This window comes from Lonchura striata, chromosome 9 (genome assembly GCF_046129695.1).
Source record: "Lonchura striata isolate bLonStr1 chromosome 9, bLonStr1.mat, whole genome shotgun sequence".
NCBI classification, from domain to species: Eukaryota; Metazoa; Chordata; class Aves; order Passeriformes; family Estrildidae; genus Lonchura; species Lonchura striata.
In genome coordinates this window covers 633,898-650,187 of record NC_134611.1, presented here as the reverse complement: position 1 = coordinate 650,187, position 16,290 = coordinate 633,898, and the positions used below count along the sequence as shown (strand labels likewise).

The following is a 16,290-nucleotide window of genomic DNA, read 5'->3' as shown; positions in this document are numbered from 1 at the left end:
TTTCTTTTGGATTTTGCAGTATTTTTGTAGTGAAGGCAGTCTGATGTGTTAGTTTCTGAATTGAGTAAGACATCTTAGCCCTTGCCTTTCCCAGCCTTCCATTTGAACCTGTCAAATCCCAGGAAGATCAGTACCTGGTTGTGGACACCAGTGAAGTATTTGTACAGGTAGCAACAGCCGTGTCTTAAAGATCATGGCTAAGAGGACACGCTGACTGGTTTTCAGAAGATTTTGAGTATCTTTCAAGCTCTAATTGGAGTGATCTGTGTAAATCAGGAACAAATCAAATAGCTAATTCATCCCATGAAGTACCCTGATCCTTTACAGCAAGGTCAGCTCTGAGGTCTGCCACGTGCTTTGTTCATCAGGTCACTGGAGGTTTTGTGATCTCTTCTTTTTGAAGGAGGTAGTTACAAGAAGTTTGCTTGTTCTTTTTCTTCAGGTACTAACAATTTGTGGAGAATTCCAAAAAAAGCATAAACATAAGCTTTTTGCTCTAGCTGTTACTAGTTTATAATAAAGTAATCAGATTTTCTTCAGTCAAATAGTTGTACGGGAGAATCACTTTAACTGAATTACAAAAAACTTACGTGATAAGACGTATCTAACAGAATCCTGGACTTAATATACCAGGAAATGAAGGATGGAAATTAATCTACAGTTTATGGGGTGGTGTTCATGTGGTTAAAGCATTGTCTTGTCTGCATGTTCAGCCTGTAAACCACCCTTGTCCTTCAGCATTGCACATGCACTTGTAAGGGCAACAGAGCTGATACAGTGGTTTGGGTTTAGTTCTAGTGAAAAAGCTCTTTTTGTGCTGTGAGTTTGCAAAGTAAGAAAGTTAGCAGTAGTCTTGGTCCATCTTATTTGATAAGGAATTTCACTGCTCAAACCCTGAAAAAATTGCATCTAGATCTTGAAAGAAATTTAATAAAAACACTTCCTCGTTCTTATGCAGTAGTGCATCCTTAAAAAAATATGGAGCCATTTAATTACTTCATTAGAAGGTTTTTGTGATTAAAGCAGCCTTGCATGCTTGCCTTGTTTTACCCAGATTAAATTTGCCTGTTGGAATCCAGTGCAAACGTGCAACTTGCAGTTTGGTGGCTGGGATTGTGGGAAGCGCCATATATCATGTATTTCTCCAGTTTAACAAGTCAAGGAAGTAAATAAATAGAGAAAAGAGTTATCTGTTTTCTTCATAAGCTATAAAAACAAATCACTGTGCACTTTGTCCTCCCTCACCCCGTTATGGTTTAGCTTGTTCTGGTCTTTCACCAAAATGAGCTCATCCTTTTAAGGAGGATTCTTTGTCATCTGTCAGTTACTATCTCAGTGCTCTAACTGCTTTTTTAGAGGCATTGCCACAGGCCTGAGGAGTAAATGGAGTGTGCACTTTTTTAATACTACTGGTTGGATGGAATTAAACAAGCATTATATCGTTTGTGTCCTCACAATCATTATGAGTTGGCAAGTCCATACACTCAGTAACAGTTGTGCTGCTGATTTGTCCTTCAGTTCTTTTGTGGTACTTGTCTCTGTCAAGATGGTGGAGCCTTTCCTGGGCTTCAGGCATGTAAAACTTCAGACATTTAAACTTTGCTCAGACCATTTCTATCTACAGCTGCCGGAGTCACTGCCTACAGCCAGCACTGAAAGGACATTGTTTGCTGAGCACATGAAGGGCCACTTAACTGTGACAAATGAGCTTCAAGGAAAGCCTCTGAGCAGACTGGAAACCTCAGTCCTTTTCTTCCTTTAAGTCATTAAGCGTTGCAGAAATCAGAAGGTAGCCTGCACCATCCAGAGACTCTGGGTTTCGTGACTTTCAGAGACAAAAGTTACAGGAAAGAAAATTGGTTTGCAAATTGCAACCATCCCTTTGTGTTCCTTTTAATCTGGAGGGCCTTTCTTGTCACACTAAGACATTTCTGTATTTATTAAAAGCTACAGAAAGCTAAGATATTTGACCTTTTAAGTAGATTGAAAGGGCCTGCAGGTGGCTGAAGCATCTTGGGTGACAAATGATAATTGGTTGCACCACCACAGTCCAGTTTTACAGTGCCCAGGAAATACATTGCTCTGTATGTTCTTGCCTTACAGACTCTATTTTGACTTTTCTCCAGATGTACATTGTGAGGTCATGAGGCAAACTGTAATCTTCTAAGAATCCTCCTAACCTCAGTGGCAATTCTGCAGTAAGGATTGCTAGACATGACTTGTAAGAAAAAACGGTGTGAATTTCTAATCTGTTGCTTGGTAAACTCCTCCTGTAGAAAGGCTGACATCTGTCCAAAAAATTGAAATGGAATTTAGGTAAGGGAGATATTTTAATGGAATTGTTTTTCTTCACAGGAGTCTGTAACAGACTACACTACACCTTCTTCTCATCCTAACACAGTGGCTACTAGCAGTACAAAAATGGAGGAGACTTTGGTGACGAACGTAAGTCCATTGCAGTGATCATCTTGACTTTGAAGACAAGAAAATATTTTCACACTTCTTTTAAAGCACCAAATAGTGCCTTCAGTGAACAAGTCCACAGAGTTCCTTTCATGTGAACTAGCTGGGCTTTTTCCAGTGATCTTATTCTGAAGGACATTTGGTTTGATTAGTACCCACTCTGGAATTCTTCAGGTATTTTCTTGTCTTTTGAACAATCACAGTGAGCTAAAGAGCACAGAAAGTGGAAATGTTTTAGGGACAATTCTAAAAAAAGCAAAGATAGGCATAATGAGGGAGTATGTTCTTGGCAGTAGCTGGGACTTGAGCCTGGTACCAGTAGCAAAGCTCTCTAGGCTGAGTTTGAAGAAAGGCTCTTACAAACAAAGAAGTTTTGAACTGTAGCCTGAAATCACGGCAGCTGCATGCAGAGGGAGCAGGTGAATGGTTGTGAGAGCAGACAGCAGGCTTCCAGGTGTTCAGTTGCTATGGAGATGAGATCTTTGCAGCCCTCAAAGCCAGTGCAGTGGTCCTGACTTGTGAGCATGGCATAGTGAATGAGAGAACCAGCTGGGTTGTGACTTGGAGCAAAATCAAGTTTGTCTTGAGTGTGCTGGGGCATCAGGGAGCTTGGATCTTGTGATTCTTGTTGACAGAATTAGCTCAGGGTTGAGTCACTTGTTGGTGGGGGAAGGAAGAATCATACAGTAGGATCTGTTTTTTTATGAAGATGTCTTGTGAATTCCATCTAAATATGCTTTTCAGCTTACTGCAGCACCGTTTTGAAGCAGTACTCATTGAACTTCTTACTCTTCTGCTGGCTTTTCTGGTAGCGTTGTGGTTTTTGACTTTGGTTAGTGTGGAAGACTGAATTCTTTTGTTAATGATGTCCAATCCTTGTGGATGTTAGAGTTTAATTTCTAACACGGGAATTAGGGGTTCCTGGCCACAAAGGATCTGTGCCATCCCCTGCTTCAAAGCTTCAGGGTCTATCTTTTGGATTAGCCTTATCTCATCCAGTGGAAGTCCATTAGCTAAGCTATGAATAGAGAAAAGAATAGTTAGGAGTAACAGACTGGACACCGCAGTATTTTTGATTCATTTCCTTTAAAACTTCTAGGAAATCCATTGGAGTTTTCATAGGCAAATATTGCAATAGCATTACCTCAGGTTTATTTCCCCAAGTATCCCATCTTTCATCTTCTGAAAGAGAAAATAACTGAATTCAATTATTGGATGGCAAAATCTGTTGTAGTTTGTTTCATGGTCCTGTGATTTTGCAGGTCTATCAAAGCTTCTTCTTTTCAGAAACTGCATCTCAGAACTCAAGGTCATGAAGCCCCCTGTACTGTATTGGTACAAAAAGGGACAAACCTGGCTTGGGAAGAATTTTTGCATATCAGTAAACTGATATGGTACTTGAAATTAAATCCCCAAACAGACAATTGGTGTTTGTTTATGCAGAGGACATGGACACCTTAAAACCTTAATCGTCAGCATCTTTGAGAGATGAGAAGCATCTTGGCACCTGCTGAGTGGCCTTTCTTTGCCTACCAAATTTTCACCTTATTTTATCAGTCTCCCTGCCAAATGCTCAAGCCTTGAAGAAATTGTAGCTCACTTGATAAAGCTTGAGCTTTGCTTTCTGGGGCTTTTCTAGTAGACGTAGTTAGAATGTGATGTGTGTTGCCTGCCTTTCAGGTGCCCCTGCCCCACACCCTTCCCCTCCCTAGGAGGGAGACTTTACAACAGAGCTCCAGCCTAACTCCAGTTTCTCCCGCTACCGTCGACCTCACCCTCAAGGTATGTACCACATCCCTCTAAGGGTCGTTTTCTTGCATGCAGGGGAAAAAAGTTATTGGAGAACTTGCTGGTGAACCTTTTTTTAGAGTCTTCCTTTGTTTCCTCTGCTGAACTGCTTTTGCATATAAATGGATGGCTGAAACACGAGACTCTGTCGAAGGATGCATTTAAACCATAAATTTCTAACCCCGTTTTGCATTAACACTTGGCATCTCAACCAATCTTGGCTCCCACTGCCCTGAAAAACCAAGATCCTAGAGTTTTAGCATTGAACCACAGTGCTCATGGCAAACCATCAGAATCTGGCTAAGGTTTTTTGAGTGTTGAGCTTAAAATAAGTTGCCTGGTTTGGTGTAAAGGCTTGAAGGATTTGCTTGATAAGCAGAGCTTGATTTCTTCTTAGTTCTAAGATTTTGGTGCAGTGATAATGTGGTTTTGAGTTGGATGGCTGACGTTCCAAGTAGTGACATGTAGTTGGTGTGTTGGTGTCTCTGAAAGGCAGTTAGATCAGCAATTCAGAATGTGTTTTGTAGTGTTGTAAATGTTCTGTTGTTTCCTGCTTTCCAGTGCAGAGCAAGTATGGCGAGTATTTTGAGTGCTGTTTTCCCATTTTGTTGGATTTTGAACTGTGTGTCTTGTATAACTCACTAACACATAGTTGGGCTTTGCTAATGTATTTTTAGAAGTTGTTGGATTTTTTCTTCTTTTGGTATCCTAGATCTGCTTTGTCATTGTTACTGCAGGTGACTGAGCCAGTAGAAGTGTTATTGCTGCTTGGTATTAAGGAATAATTGTGTTTGACCTTAGTTTGCCTTAAGTTTTTAAAAGAAATGAAACTTGACTGGATGCGGAATTAATGCTTTGGAGGAGCTTGCTTGTCAATCCCAATGAGACTTGTCTCACTGGCTTGATTTGACAACTGCTTGCTTGTGTTCTCTACAGATAAGAAATACTCATATTCTCTTGTTGAATCTCTGCTTTTCTTTTGTTAACACTTTATTTCCTAAAAGAAGTATAACACCTCTTTTAAACAGCAAACCTATAGAAACAGGGAGAGCACTGTGGAGGGAAAAGTAGTTTAAAGAAACCTGGGTTTCTGCTGCTTTCATGTGTAATGAGTTATCCTAATGTGACTTTCTGGCGTCTGAAAGTGTTGTTCTGAAATAGTCTCTGACTGTTTAGCAGGTGGAGATGGAATCCTGTGTCATACAGGTAGGGCTCAAAGTTACCTGAAAGTTACCTTAAAGTCTGGGACACGGAGCAAACTGGTGGTGTCTGTGTCATTCATCCTGCATTTCTTTTCCTGCTCTTGTGGTTTCGGTGATTTCTCAGTGGATGATAGATTTTTGGATGTGTGGTAATAAAATAGGTCAAAGATCCATGTTTTGGGGCTGTCTTGAAGAACCCTCTGACCAAAATCTGGATGGAAAGCTATTTGGAAGCAGCTTTGTCCCTGATTTCTTCATTCCAGCCACTGGAGCTCTACCTCCTTTTCACAAATGCAGGAGGCAGCAGGCTTGTTCTGAAGCACACACCAAGACTGTCACAGCAGGCACAGTTCTGCTCTTTGTCATCCTCTTCCAGTACAGCCCTTGCATCTTTCAAAAGATACTTCTGGAGCAGGAGAGAGGAAAGCATTTCCTTCCTTTTCTTAAGAGAACAAAATGTCCAGGCACTGCCTGCATAAAGGATTAATCCTTGCACCTGCTCTTCCCTCCAGCCCCTGTCACAGAAAGCTGTCTGTGAAGAGACTTGTAGGGAACTTGGCCACAATTGTTCCCACTGCTTGGCATCATTCTTCAGTGGAGGTATAAGGTGCTTGTTTGGGAAGCTATGTTGAGATCTTGTTTTCTTGGAGTAACTTTGCTAAGGACACCTTTACTCAGTCATTCTCTTAAGGACTTGGCTCATAGGGCTGTTGTAGGTAAGGAGCTGAGCAGAAGAAAGTCTAAAGCAATCTCAAACTGAGCTGCTTGGCCCTCTTCATGTCCGAGGTTTCATCTGAAATTCCTCTGTAGGCATCTGGTCGAGAAACAGACATGTTTGAACTTCCTTTTTCTAACCATTTAAGGAAAGGCACATTGGGGTTTGTCTCCAGTGGAGGTTTTGGGTAATATGGGCAGGACTGTTCTGCAGTGTCACAGCTCCAGTGGATCGATGATGAAGAGAAGCCTCAAGCAGGCACGATCTCCTCCTTGTTGCCCTCCTTTTCCCCTAACAGTGAAACTACAACACTGTCCCCAGTCTCACTTAATTTGGAACCTCTTATTCCTCCTCATCTGGTTGTAGATGGTGCTGAATAGGCATTCCTAGAAGATCGATCTCTCTTGCGTCTTTTTCTCTACCTTGTAAAAGCTGGAGGTTGCTAAGAAGCTTTTCAAAAGCAAAGCTGTTTTCCAAAAGAAAACTGCAGGACTCTCTGATATGCTCTAGATGTGCCAAAATGCAGCGTGTAGCATTTGCTATCAATAGTTTCTCTAGGACATCATGAAAAACCAGTGAACGTAGAACTTCTGCACCTTCTCTAGTCTGACAGTCACGTGTACTTACTTTCTCTCAGTGCCAGTGCAATACACCTAAACAAAATAACTTCCAGCATATCAGTGATGAGTGAAGTTTGCCTTGTCTGTAAGAATCAGAACCAGTTTGGAAGAAAGTGTTGTGGAGGGGAAACAGTGAATGATTGCTGGGGAAGATGATCTCAAAAAGGAAAACAGGTGACTTGTTTCTAGAGGACTTAGTGTATAACTAAGTTTCCCTCCTCCCCCTTTATTCTCTTCAGTAATCCACAGTAATCCAGAATATCATTTTCCACGTGGGTATGTGTGTTGATCACCTGTGACCCACTTCTTTCAGTATTGTTCTGCTTTTTTATCATTTCTGAAGTATCTAGACAACTTAAGCCATGTTTGGTCTGTCCAGACTGTGCCTAACTATGTAAAGCAGGGCAGGTTGACAAGTGTGGCTTTGAGAGACTGAGCTAGGGGGGCTCTCTGGAGGAAGCAGTGAGGGCAGATGTGTAGTGAGTATATATTTGCCCCTTAGTATCCACCACTAAAGAGAGCACCTGGCCTCAAGAAACATACAGTGAGCAATTTCAGCTCTGCTAGCTAAACTTGTGTTTCCACTGGAGACACCTGAAGGTTTTGCAGTATCCATAGACCATGTTTGAGCTTTTATATTAGTGAGTGCAGTATAAACATTAATATTTCCTGTTTGTTGGACCCTCAGAAATGTCTCAATTTAGATTTCACATTGCGCAGCTAACATAGCAAGAATTAGATTTTATTCGCTGCAGTAAAACAATGGTTGTTTCCACTTCTGGGGGAAGGTAACTGTGTCTGTAATAAAGTTTTATCTCCCTTGCTGTGCAAGCTCATAATTACAGAATTAGAGGAGCATGAAGCATTTTTTAGCTTTAACATAAAGCAGCACACGCAAGCTGTGTCAGCTTGTGGTTGCTTCTTGAGCAGTAGTTGCTTTGGAAATCTAAACTTGATGCTGTCATGTTCACTGAAGTGTGCAGTAGGTATCTTTGAGAGTCACTCAAAGTGGATTATTGACCAAGAAAGCAAAGGGCTGCTTCATTTAAAATGGCCCAAGTAACTTGGAAGTAAAGTATTTGATGGAAATGTTTAGAGGGGGTTTTCCCTTTCTTTTGCTCACTGTGTCTTTGCTCTTCATGTGAAACAAAACCAAGGCAAATTAGTGTGAGTGAATTCCCTTTTGAGCATTGGCTGTTAAGATGATGAACTGTGCACATGTGCAGTTGGAACAGATGAGCAGCTCCAACCTGAGGCTGTTTGCTTTTTGCATGAACAGAGTTGCACGATGACAGCGACTTCCAAAAGAGGCTCGCATGAAGCCCCAATTGCCTTTTAACTAAAAAGAACTGTTAAAAGAGGAACAAGGACTGCTTGAAACTTCCTAATAGATGAGGATTTTTTTGTTTTTTCTTTTAAATAGATGGAGTCTGCACGCAAAGCATGGGAGAATTCCCCAACCATGGGGGAGAAGAGTTCACCAGTGACCTCAGCAGCATCTCCCATTGCTGGTGGTGGTGGCAGCAGCAGCAGCAACACTGGGCCAAGCAGTGGCACTTACAGCTCTTTCTCAAGTGCATCAATGCCTCCTATTCCTGTGGCCTCAGTTACCCCCACAACGTCCCTCTCAGGTACCACGTGTCAAAGCAGTAGTGTCCCCTTGTGTTGTTCCTTGCTTATGCTTTTCGATTGGATTCCCTTTGGAATTGTGTAATGCAAAGCTAACAGAAAGTTTGTGCTAGAAATGGAATGTCAGAGCTGAGCAGCAACTTCCCAAATAACCTGTTAACTGATTTCACCTGTTTCACTTCAGTCAGCTGAAAATATTAAACTACTCTCTGCCTGAGTTACTTATGTGGACTTGAAGGAGGAAGCAAACTTCTCTTGTCTGCTGGTTTCATTTTGTTCAGCCAAATGGAGGCAAGCATGTAGATTTTGGGGCAGAGGATAATTCTGATGTTTTACTTCTATTTTTACTCTTGCTTTTTAAGTTAAAGCTTCAAGAACTCATATCAAAACCTATTTGCAAAAGGTAGAGCAAATGCCCAGCTGCTCTTCACAACCAGTGGTTGGTTTCCACCTTGGTTCTTAACAGCAAACAAAAGATGGTAAATCTGGTTAAATCTTCATGCCTTAGAATATTAAAATTTATCTCCATGAGAGGCACAACCACTGTGGTTTGGAAAGTTTTGTTGAATAACTGACCAAGCTGCCTCCTTTAGTACCTCTGTGTGCTCCTGTGCCTGAGAAGGGAGATGTATCAGGGCTGCAGCACTCCCACAGTGAACTCAACAGAATTGGCTCCATGTTTTTCTTGAATTGGATTGAAACAGCTGAATTAGGTTTCAGTGTTCTTTACCAGTTGTGGCTGTGCTCACAGAGCTGTCCCAAAACTTTGACCTCTGAATGATGAGGCTCTGGAATGTCTTTGATTGTTGCATCCCTTGCTTCTGTCCTTCTAGGAGCTGGAACATACACGACCTCTTCACTGAGTACGAAGACTGCAAGCACCTCAGACCCTCCTAACATCTGCAAAGTGAAACCCCAGCAGCTGCAGACAAGCAGCCTGGCTTCTGCCAGCCATTTCTCCCAGCTGAGCTGCATGCCATCCCTCATTGCCCAGCAGCAACAAAGTCCCCAGGTCTACGTGTCTCAGTCTGCAGCAGGTAATGGTGTTTCTGGCTGAGAAGCCACACATCATCTTTTTTTTTTTTTTTATCTTGAAGCTGGAGAGTTCAATTTGGTTCTAGTTTTGCTCTGCAGTAAAGACAGAATGATAAAGAGTGTTCTGTACTCAGATTCACTAATTGTCTTACTCTAAATCTGCACTGCTTTATCAGGAAGCACAAAGCTGTATAATTTGTTGAAGAAAGTAAGTTGTGAGTTGCTTAATGTACCAACTTTCTGTTGCAGAATAGTAAATTGCTATTTAAGAGCAGGAATGATTCAGTTTTCTTTTTAAAATGCTACAGTAGTTGATAGTTGTAACATTTTTTCTTTAAGGAAAATCCTATATCTAGTTAACAATCTAGTTAAATTAATTACATGACAGTGTGACACATTCTTACCCTTCCTTCACCCAAATACCTTCTTTGCCCAGAATCTGTTGTTCAACCCTCCAAAATTTTGTGGGATTAATGATACCTGTGCAAGACTGATAAATTTCTGGGGGTGAATTGGAAGACACCAAAGCTTTTGAGGCACCCAGCTCTCCAGTGCTGCTCCTTCTCCCAGGCTCTCTGGTAGCTGTTACAATGGGAAGGACTGACAGTAGCTGCATCTCTAATTCTTGATGAAAACCTTTCTGGAGGGGTGGTGTTGGGAATCAGGTACTAATTGTATTGCTCTTCCTGAGGTACTGCAGCTCAAATCCCAGCATTTTACATGGATACAAGTCACCTGTTCAATACCCAGCACGCACGTTTGGCACCGCCTTCTCTGGCCCAACAACAAGGCTTTCAGCCAGGGCTCTCTCAGGTATTTGGGGATTCCTAATTCACTTTGTTTCCCTCCCTCTCCATATTGCTTTTAAAGTTCTACTAATGATTTGATGGGGGCAGGGGAGAGTGAGACTAAAGACTGCAAAAAATTAGGTCATGCCTGCCCTTGCTGTCTGTTCTGGTGCATGCAGGCAGTGTTTCATTGTTTGCCATGGAAGTTGAGAGAATAAGCTTCCACTCACAAATATATGGGCAAGTTTATATTCCTGGGAGGTGCTTTTGTGGCCATGTTAGTGTAGGCTTACTCAACTTCTGTCATACAAAATGACATGCAGTCTCAGGCAGTTGTTTTATGTGCAGATCTGAATATTTCCCTTTGTTTCTGCTGGTTGGTTGTAAGGAAAAGTATAAAATTCAACTAGCAAGTACTTTTCATGAGGGCAGCATTACTAGCTCCGCATGCAGCCTTGGGATTTGACATTCTTATTTTACTTTTCATAATGCTACACAAATCCTCACACACGTTCAGCTGTAGCTTTTCTAACTTAATTCTAATGTTTTCTCTTCTATGCAGCCTGCTTCAGTTCAACAGATCCCCATCCCCATCTATGCACCTCTGCAAGGACAGCATCAAGCTCAGCTGAGTTTAGGAGCAGCACCAGCTGTTTCACAAGCCCAAGAGTTGTTCAATTCCTCCTTACAACCTTACAGGTAGGCAGCATAAACCCCAAAGTTCCAAAGAATTATTGAAATTCATTCCCTGCAGACTTGTGTTCTGTGCTCCATAGCTGCTTCATCTTCGTGTCTTCCCCAAAATCTCTTCTGAGACCTCTGTATGCCGATTGTCTGCCTTGTATAGATGTAGCTGTGAAATCATGGGTTAAAAAATGATGCATGATAGTTGTATCTTTAGGAACCCAGGCTAAAGAGCTGAAAGCATCAGTCTGTCATACTAAGAACAGAAAATGTCTGTCCCTTTAATTCAGCAGGTTTTTTTTTTACTAATCAAACAACACCAGAGTCTTGAAACTCTGTGAAGGTCCAGTTTGAACTCCTGGGTAGTAAAAACCCGATTACAGATATGTGAGGGGCTGCATGTATGTTTTAGAATGTTTTCTCTTTGCTGCTAAAGGTAACAGTAAGACCAGTATCTCTCCAATGGCACTGATAGCCAGACAGATTTCCACTGTAAGCCTTTCAAAGCTTCCTTGCACTTCCTATGAAAACTGCTTCACAGCAGTATAATTCTGACAAATGCTGTTAGTTCCACTTGGAGGAAGCTGCTTTGGAAGTTTAATTAGAGGGTTTTGCATGGGCTGTAGTTAAATCTGCTTGTTGCAATGTAGAAGGCTGAGGCCACAGTAGGTTTAATTAACCACATTTGTATCCTGACTTTGGTGCTTGGCTGACTTTGTGGGACCAACTTGTCCAGCTACAGCTGACAAAAGCTGTTGCAGACAGTTGGTTAATTGCAGAAACACAATCAGGCTGGCAAGTGGTCCAGATAAAATAAATATGATCACACACAAACATGGCATTAATGGAGTTCTAACAGTGTGAGTGCTTCTCTCACATAGAAAATGTGCAGAGGAGGGTAAGATTGGAGATGTACAGGTTGCTGGTTTAAAACATTACAACCAAAAGTTAAAAGTGAGCTAAAAAAAAACTGGGGAAAAAAATTCTGGCTCCATTGAAGCCAGTTGTCTGCATCCAGTCTGGAAGAGTTTTTCTAGTGCTCAGAGGATGGCTGTAAGAGTGTTCTGCAGTGAAGGGATGGTGCAGAGGAAAGTTCACCCAGGTGTGGGGACAAGCAAAACCCACCACCACACCAGCAGATGAGCAGGAGCAGTGCTGTGCTCACACAGGACCAGCACCAGGTAAAGCAAAAAAGTGTTTTCACATCAAAAACACTCTCCTCTGAGCTCAAAAGCTTTGAGAGGAGCACTTAGTTAAAAACTCTTCATTATTCAGTCTGAAGGTGGCTACTCACCAAGTTCCTAATGGGGATGTTCAGATAAATATTTCTGGTGGACTAAACCTGTCTGTGGTGCTTTGCTGTACTGGCTTCAGTCCTCTTTAAACAAACTGCAACTTCCCCATGCAGCTGACAAAGGAATTGAATAGATGATTAAAATTAAAGGCTATGAGGTCTTTTGAAATCAAAACATTTATTTGGAAGCTGGCATGGTCAGCATCCAGTGATTTAAGCTGTATTAGAAGCTGGACTGTGGAGTTCTGTGGAATCGACAGAACAAAGCAGTTCGCCTAATGACTAAGTGGAGTTACTCACATGTGCTTTCCCATCCCACCTTGTAGCACAGGAACTAAGAACTTTTCTGTGTTACAGTTAATTATCCAAGAATTATTGCAGCATGAATATCTAAATAGCTAATTGTGATTTAAGATTTTAGTAAGAAGCCTCACTGTTTTTTTTCCTGTGGCCTTTAGTAGTAGCTGTTACTTTGTTGTATGCAGAGTAAATTGAAAAAAATCTACCTTTCTCAAATGAAAAGGTGTGTAATAGAGCTAAGCATCCTAATTCTGTTTAAAGAATATAAGCTGTGCTCTTCATTTTTGGTGGCTCATTGTTGAGCTCTGTCAGAATTGTTATGAATGACACTTGAATCTCTTGCAGATCCCAGCAAGCTTTCATGCAGAGTGGTTTGTCTCAGCCATCACCAGTGGTTCTGTCTGGCACAGCCTTACACAACTTCCCAGCAGTGCAGCACCAGGAGCTGGCTAAGGCACAGTCCAGCCTGGCATTCCAGCAGACCTCCAATACTCAGCCTATTCCCATCCTGTACGAGCATCAGCTTGGGCAGGCTTCAGGACTGGGAGGCTCTCAGCTGATTGATACACACATCCTGCAGGTAGGAAAGGCTCCACATGCAGACCTTCTGCACTGGGCTGATACAGGACATCAAGTCTTGCTCAGCTTGGGTGGCAGGAAACTTCAAACACTTGGAGGAGAATGGTGTTTTAATTTCATAAATGTACATTAGCGTAATCTCTGAATTGAGATTTGTTCCCCAAATTACAGGGCTCCTTGTTCTTCTGTCATTAATTTGAGCTTCAGGTTTAATTTCTCTTAATGGTGATAAACAGACTCCTCTGAGCTTACAAAATACTGGTGTGTGGAGCTTAGCTGGTGTCCTGCCACTGGTGCCCCTCTGCTCATTTTGCCAGGAGTGCATCACCCACACCCTCTGCACAGGAACTCTGCAAGGCAAGCTCTGTTTCCTGAAGGAGGCTGTTCACTCTTGCTACTTTTTCTGTTCACTCTTCTGTTTGAGGGCTGTTTGCTGCCCTTCCTCCAGATAATGGGTGATGAATGGGCTGTTTCACCACCTGCAAATGAGAGCTTTATCACAAAGAGAAACCTTTGCATTTGTCAGCTTCCCTTGCTGGGGTTTCTCTGGCACTGGTTGCTGCACCACAGAGCTGCTCTCCTGAATGCTCCTGATGGCATGGTGTTTCTTCTCTTCCTAGGCCAGAGCTACCCTCACTCAGGCTTCAAATCTCTACTCTGGGCAAGTTCAGCAGCCTGGCCAGAGCAATTTCTACAACACTGCACAGTCTCCCAGTGCTCTCCAGCAGGTAAACTATGGCATGGTAAATCTCCTACATTGTATTCTTCCTAAAAGCATGTCATGGTTAGTGGTGTCTGTGGGGTAGGAATAGAGGGGAGGCCTGAGACAACTTGTAATTCTTCCAAAATAAAATTGGAATGTTAATAGTGAAGGAAGGCAGCACTGCACAAACAGAATGGCTCAGAAGTTGGATGCCCTGCAGTTCATGTTGATCATTGTCCCTGGCACCCCTCTCTTGAATACTTCATTTTGCAGTGATGGGCAGATACTTAATTGGCACAGTGCTGTTGCTAATTGATTAAAGCCATGATGCCTTTATGAAGCAGATACCAGGAGTGGTGGAGCGAGAAAGAGAGGGGCAAAGTCCAGGTGCTCAGTGCAGCTTATTTGTTAATACCAGTTCTCACTGAGCTGGAACCCAGGAGTGCTCATAGAAAATAACTGAGAAGTTAGCAGATAGGTGATCATGCAGGACAGCCAGGTGAGTAAAATAACTCCACTGATTTGAAAGTTCTTCATTCTTTCGTGAAAGAACTGCTAAATGGCTCTGTGCAGGCATTCTCTCATATTTACAGGATACTGTCTAGTAGTTTCCATCTTCTGGTTCCTTTTTTTTTAATTTAAATGGCTTCCAAAAAAAAAAAAAAACCTTGTGATGGATTGATTTGTTTTAATAGCCTACCTCCTATGCAGGAAAAGCTGCCAAGACAGAAATCTAGAAGAGTTGTAAAAGATTGGATGTTCTCTGTTGGAAATCTAGCACAGTTTTAATGACCTTTTAGAAGAGTTGGTACTTTCAATGTGTTCAGTTCTGGCTGTATTTCTGATTTTAATCTGTCACCCTTCAGAGCAGAATCCTTGTAAGCCTTTCACATCTGGGAATCTCTAATCATTCTCCTCATCACACTTAGAGTATAATTTTGCAGGTAGTGGATTGTCAGACCAAGACATGCAGCAACTCCTGCCAGTCAGGCCATGCTGTTTATCACTACCACACTCTGCTGTTTTCAGCCCACAGCACTCATAAAAGCAAGCAAGGGACAAGGCTGTGTGGTTTTTGCATTGTTTTTAAGCTCAAACTGCTGGTTGTTGGAACTCCTGGAAAGTAAAATCGAATTATTTCCCAGTGCCCTTTGACTAGAATTGTTTGAAGTAAACATAATCCTGTCCTCTTCCCCCCCACCCCCAAATTGGTTATTTTGTCTGCTTTTGTTTTCCAAGTTGAATTAAATTTTCCTGTCACACAGTGAAATAATGTTGAATGATGCTGGAGGTAGGAGATCTCATGCACCTTTGTTTCTGAAAAGAAAATACTCAAATGTCATTACAACTATTTATAATGGCAAACTGAGCAATAAATTCACTTATTTGCTTGCAGCTCTCTGGTTAAATAAATGAACTCATTAAGCCATTTGCTTGGGATAAAGCTGCAACAGAGCTAGTAATGACAGTGACATAATGGCCTTTGTGTCTCTGTTACTGGTGATTTTGTGCTTTCTCTCCAGGTGACAGTACCTTTGCCAGGATCACAGATTTCCCTGCCCAACTTTGGATCCACAGCACAGCCACTGATAGCCCTGCCCCAGTCCTTGCAGCCACCACTACAGCACACCCCACCACAGGCTCAGGCTCAAAACCTGAGCAGGCCTGCCCAAGTGACCCAGCCCTTCAGAGGATTGATCCCAGCAGGAACTCAGCACAGCATGATTGCTGCAACTGGGAAGGTAACAACATTGCCACAGCTCCAGGAGAGAAATGAACGTGAAATAGCTGGTTTTTGGTTTATGTAACCAGCACAGCAGTTCATCCTGACGTCCTGCATCTTTAAAATCTGCCTCAGCTTTGAAAGATAAAAACGCCAGTCAGGGTTAATGCCTGAGTGACTGGGTCTGTGCATTTAGCTGAGGTTTTGTAGCTAACTTGGTGCTGGTGCATTTGCACTGCGGGAATACCTGGTTTGATAGTGGCAGCATGGACTAGTAGGGGACTTCATGCAGAAGCCATGTGGAAAGCAGTACTGAGATGTTGTTAGAGCAGCAGGGGAGCAACAGGACTCTGCTTGAGTTTGTTGCTTTGCTTCTGGACTCAAACCCAGAACAAGCTGTTTGGGTTCAAGGGTTTCCAGTGCAAAATGGGGAGTTTAGGGGCTTCAGTGGACTCTGTATCAGCCACGACCTTAAGCCAGAATTTAACTGGTATTATTGCTGGGGGTCTGCCTTTCTGAGCAGCACAGCATGGTGCATATTAAGAATGTAGGATATATTCAAGACATGATCTTTCTGTAATGAAAAAAGAAAAGGCTGGTCTTGCTGCTCAGGAAAACTGAGCAACAGGTCTAGTAAGGAAATAACACTAAAACAGTGCAAGAAGCTTGTGTATCATGGGGGGGAAGTCTCTCCTCACCTTTATGTGAAGCTGCTAAGGTAATTGCTAATGAGGGGATGTGTGGAGCTGGCTTCCAATCACAAGGTC

At 42.3% G+C, this 16,290-nt stretch overlaps 1 protein-coding gene across 11 annotated transcripts in view; it reads left to right on the top strand.

Moving 5' to 3' along the window:
- Positions 1-16,290, top strand: part of PRRC2C (proline rich coiled-coil 2C) — a 68,937-nt gene that overhangs the window by 44,865 nt on the left and 7,782 nt on the right. For 4 of the 11 annotated variants that reach the window (XM_021545882.2, XM_021545881.2, XM_021545877.2 and 1 more), the window contains exons 23-31: positions 2,356-2,445; positions 4,144-4,245; positions 8,212-8,419; positions 9,251-9,454; positions 10,144-10,265; positions 10,803-10,939; positions 12,864-13,098; positions 13,718-13,840; positions 15,324-15,542. In XM_021545882.2, the coding sequence (XP_021401557.1) occupies positions 2,356-2,445; positions 4,144-4,245; positions 8,212-8,419; positions 9,251-9,454; positions 10,144-10,265; positions 10,803-10,939; positions 12,864-13,098; positions 13,718-13,840; positions 15,324-15,542 (1,440 nt within the window). The remainder of the gene's footprint in view (positions 1-2,355; positions 2,446-4,143; positions 4,246-8,211; positions 8,420-9,250; positions 9,455-10,143; positions 10,266-10,802; positions 10,940-12,863; positions 13,099-13,717; positions 13,841-15,323; positions 15,543-16,290) is intronic. The other 7 variants (XM_021545883.2, XM_021545880.3, XM_021545884.2 and 4 more) reach the window with 6 other exon arrangements.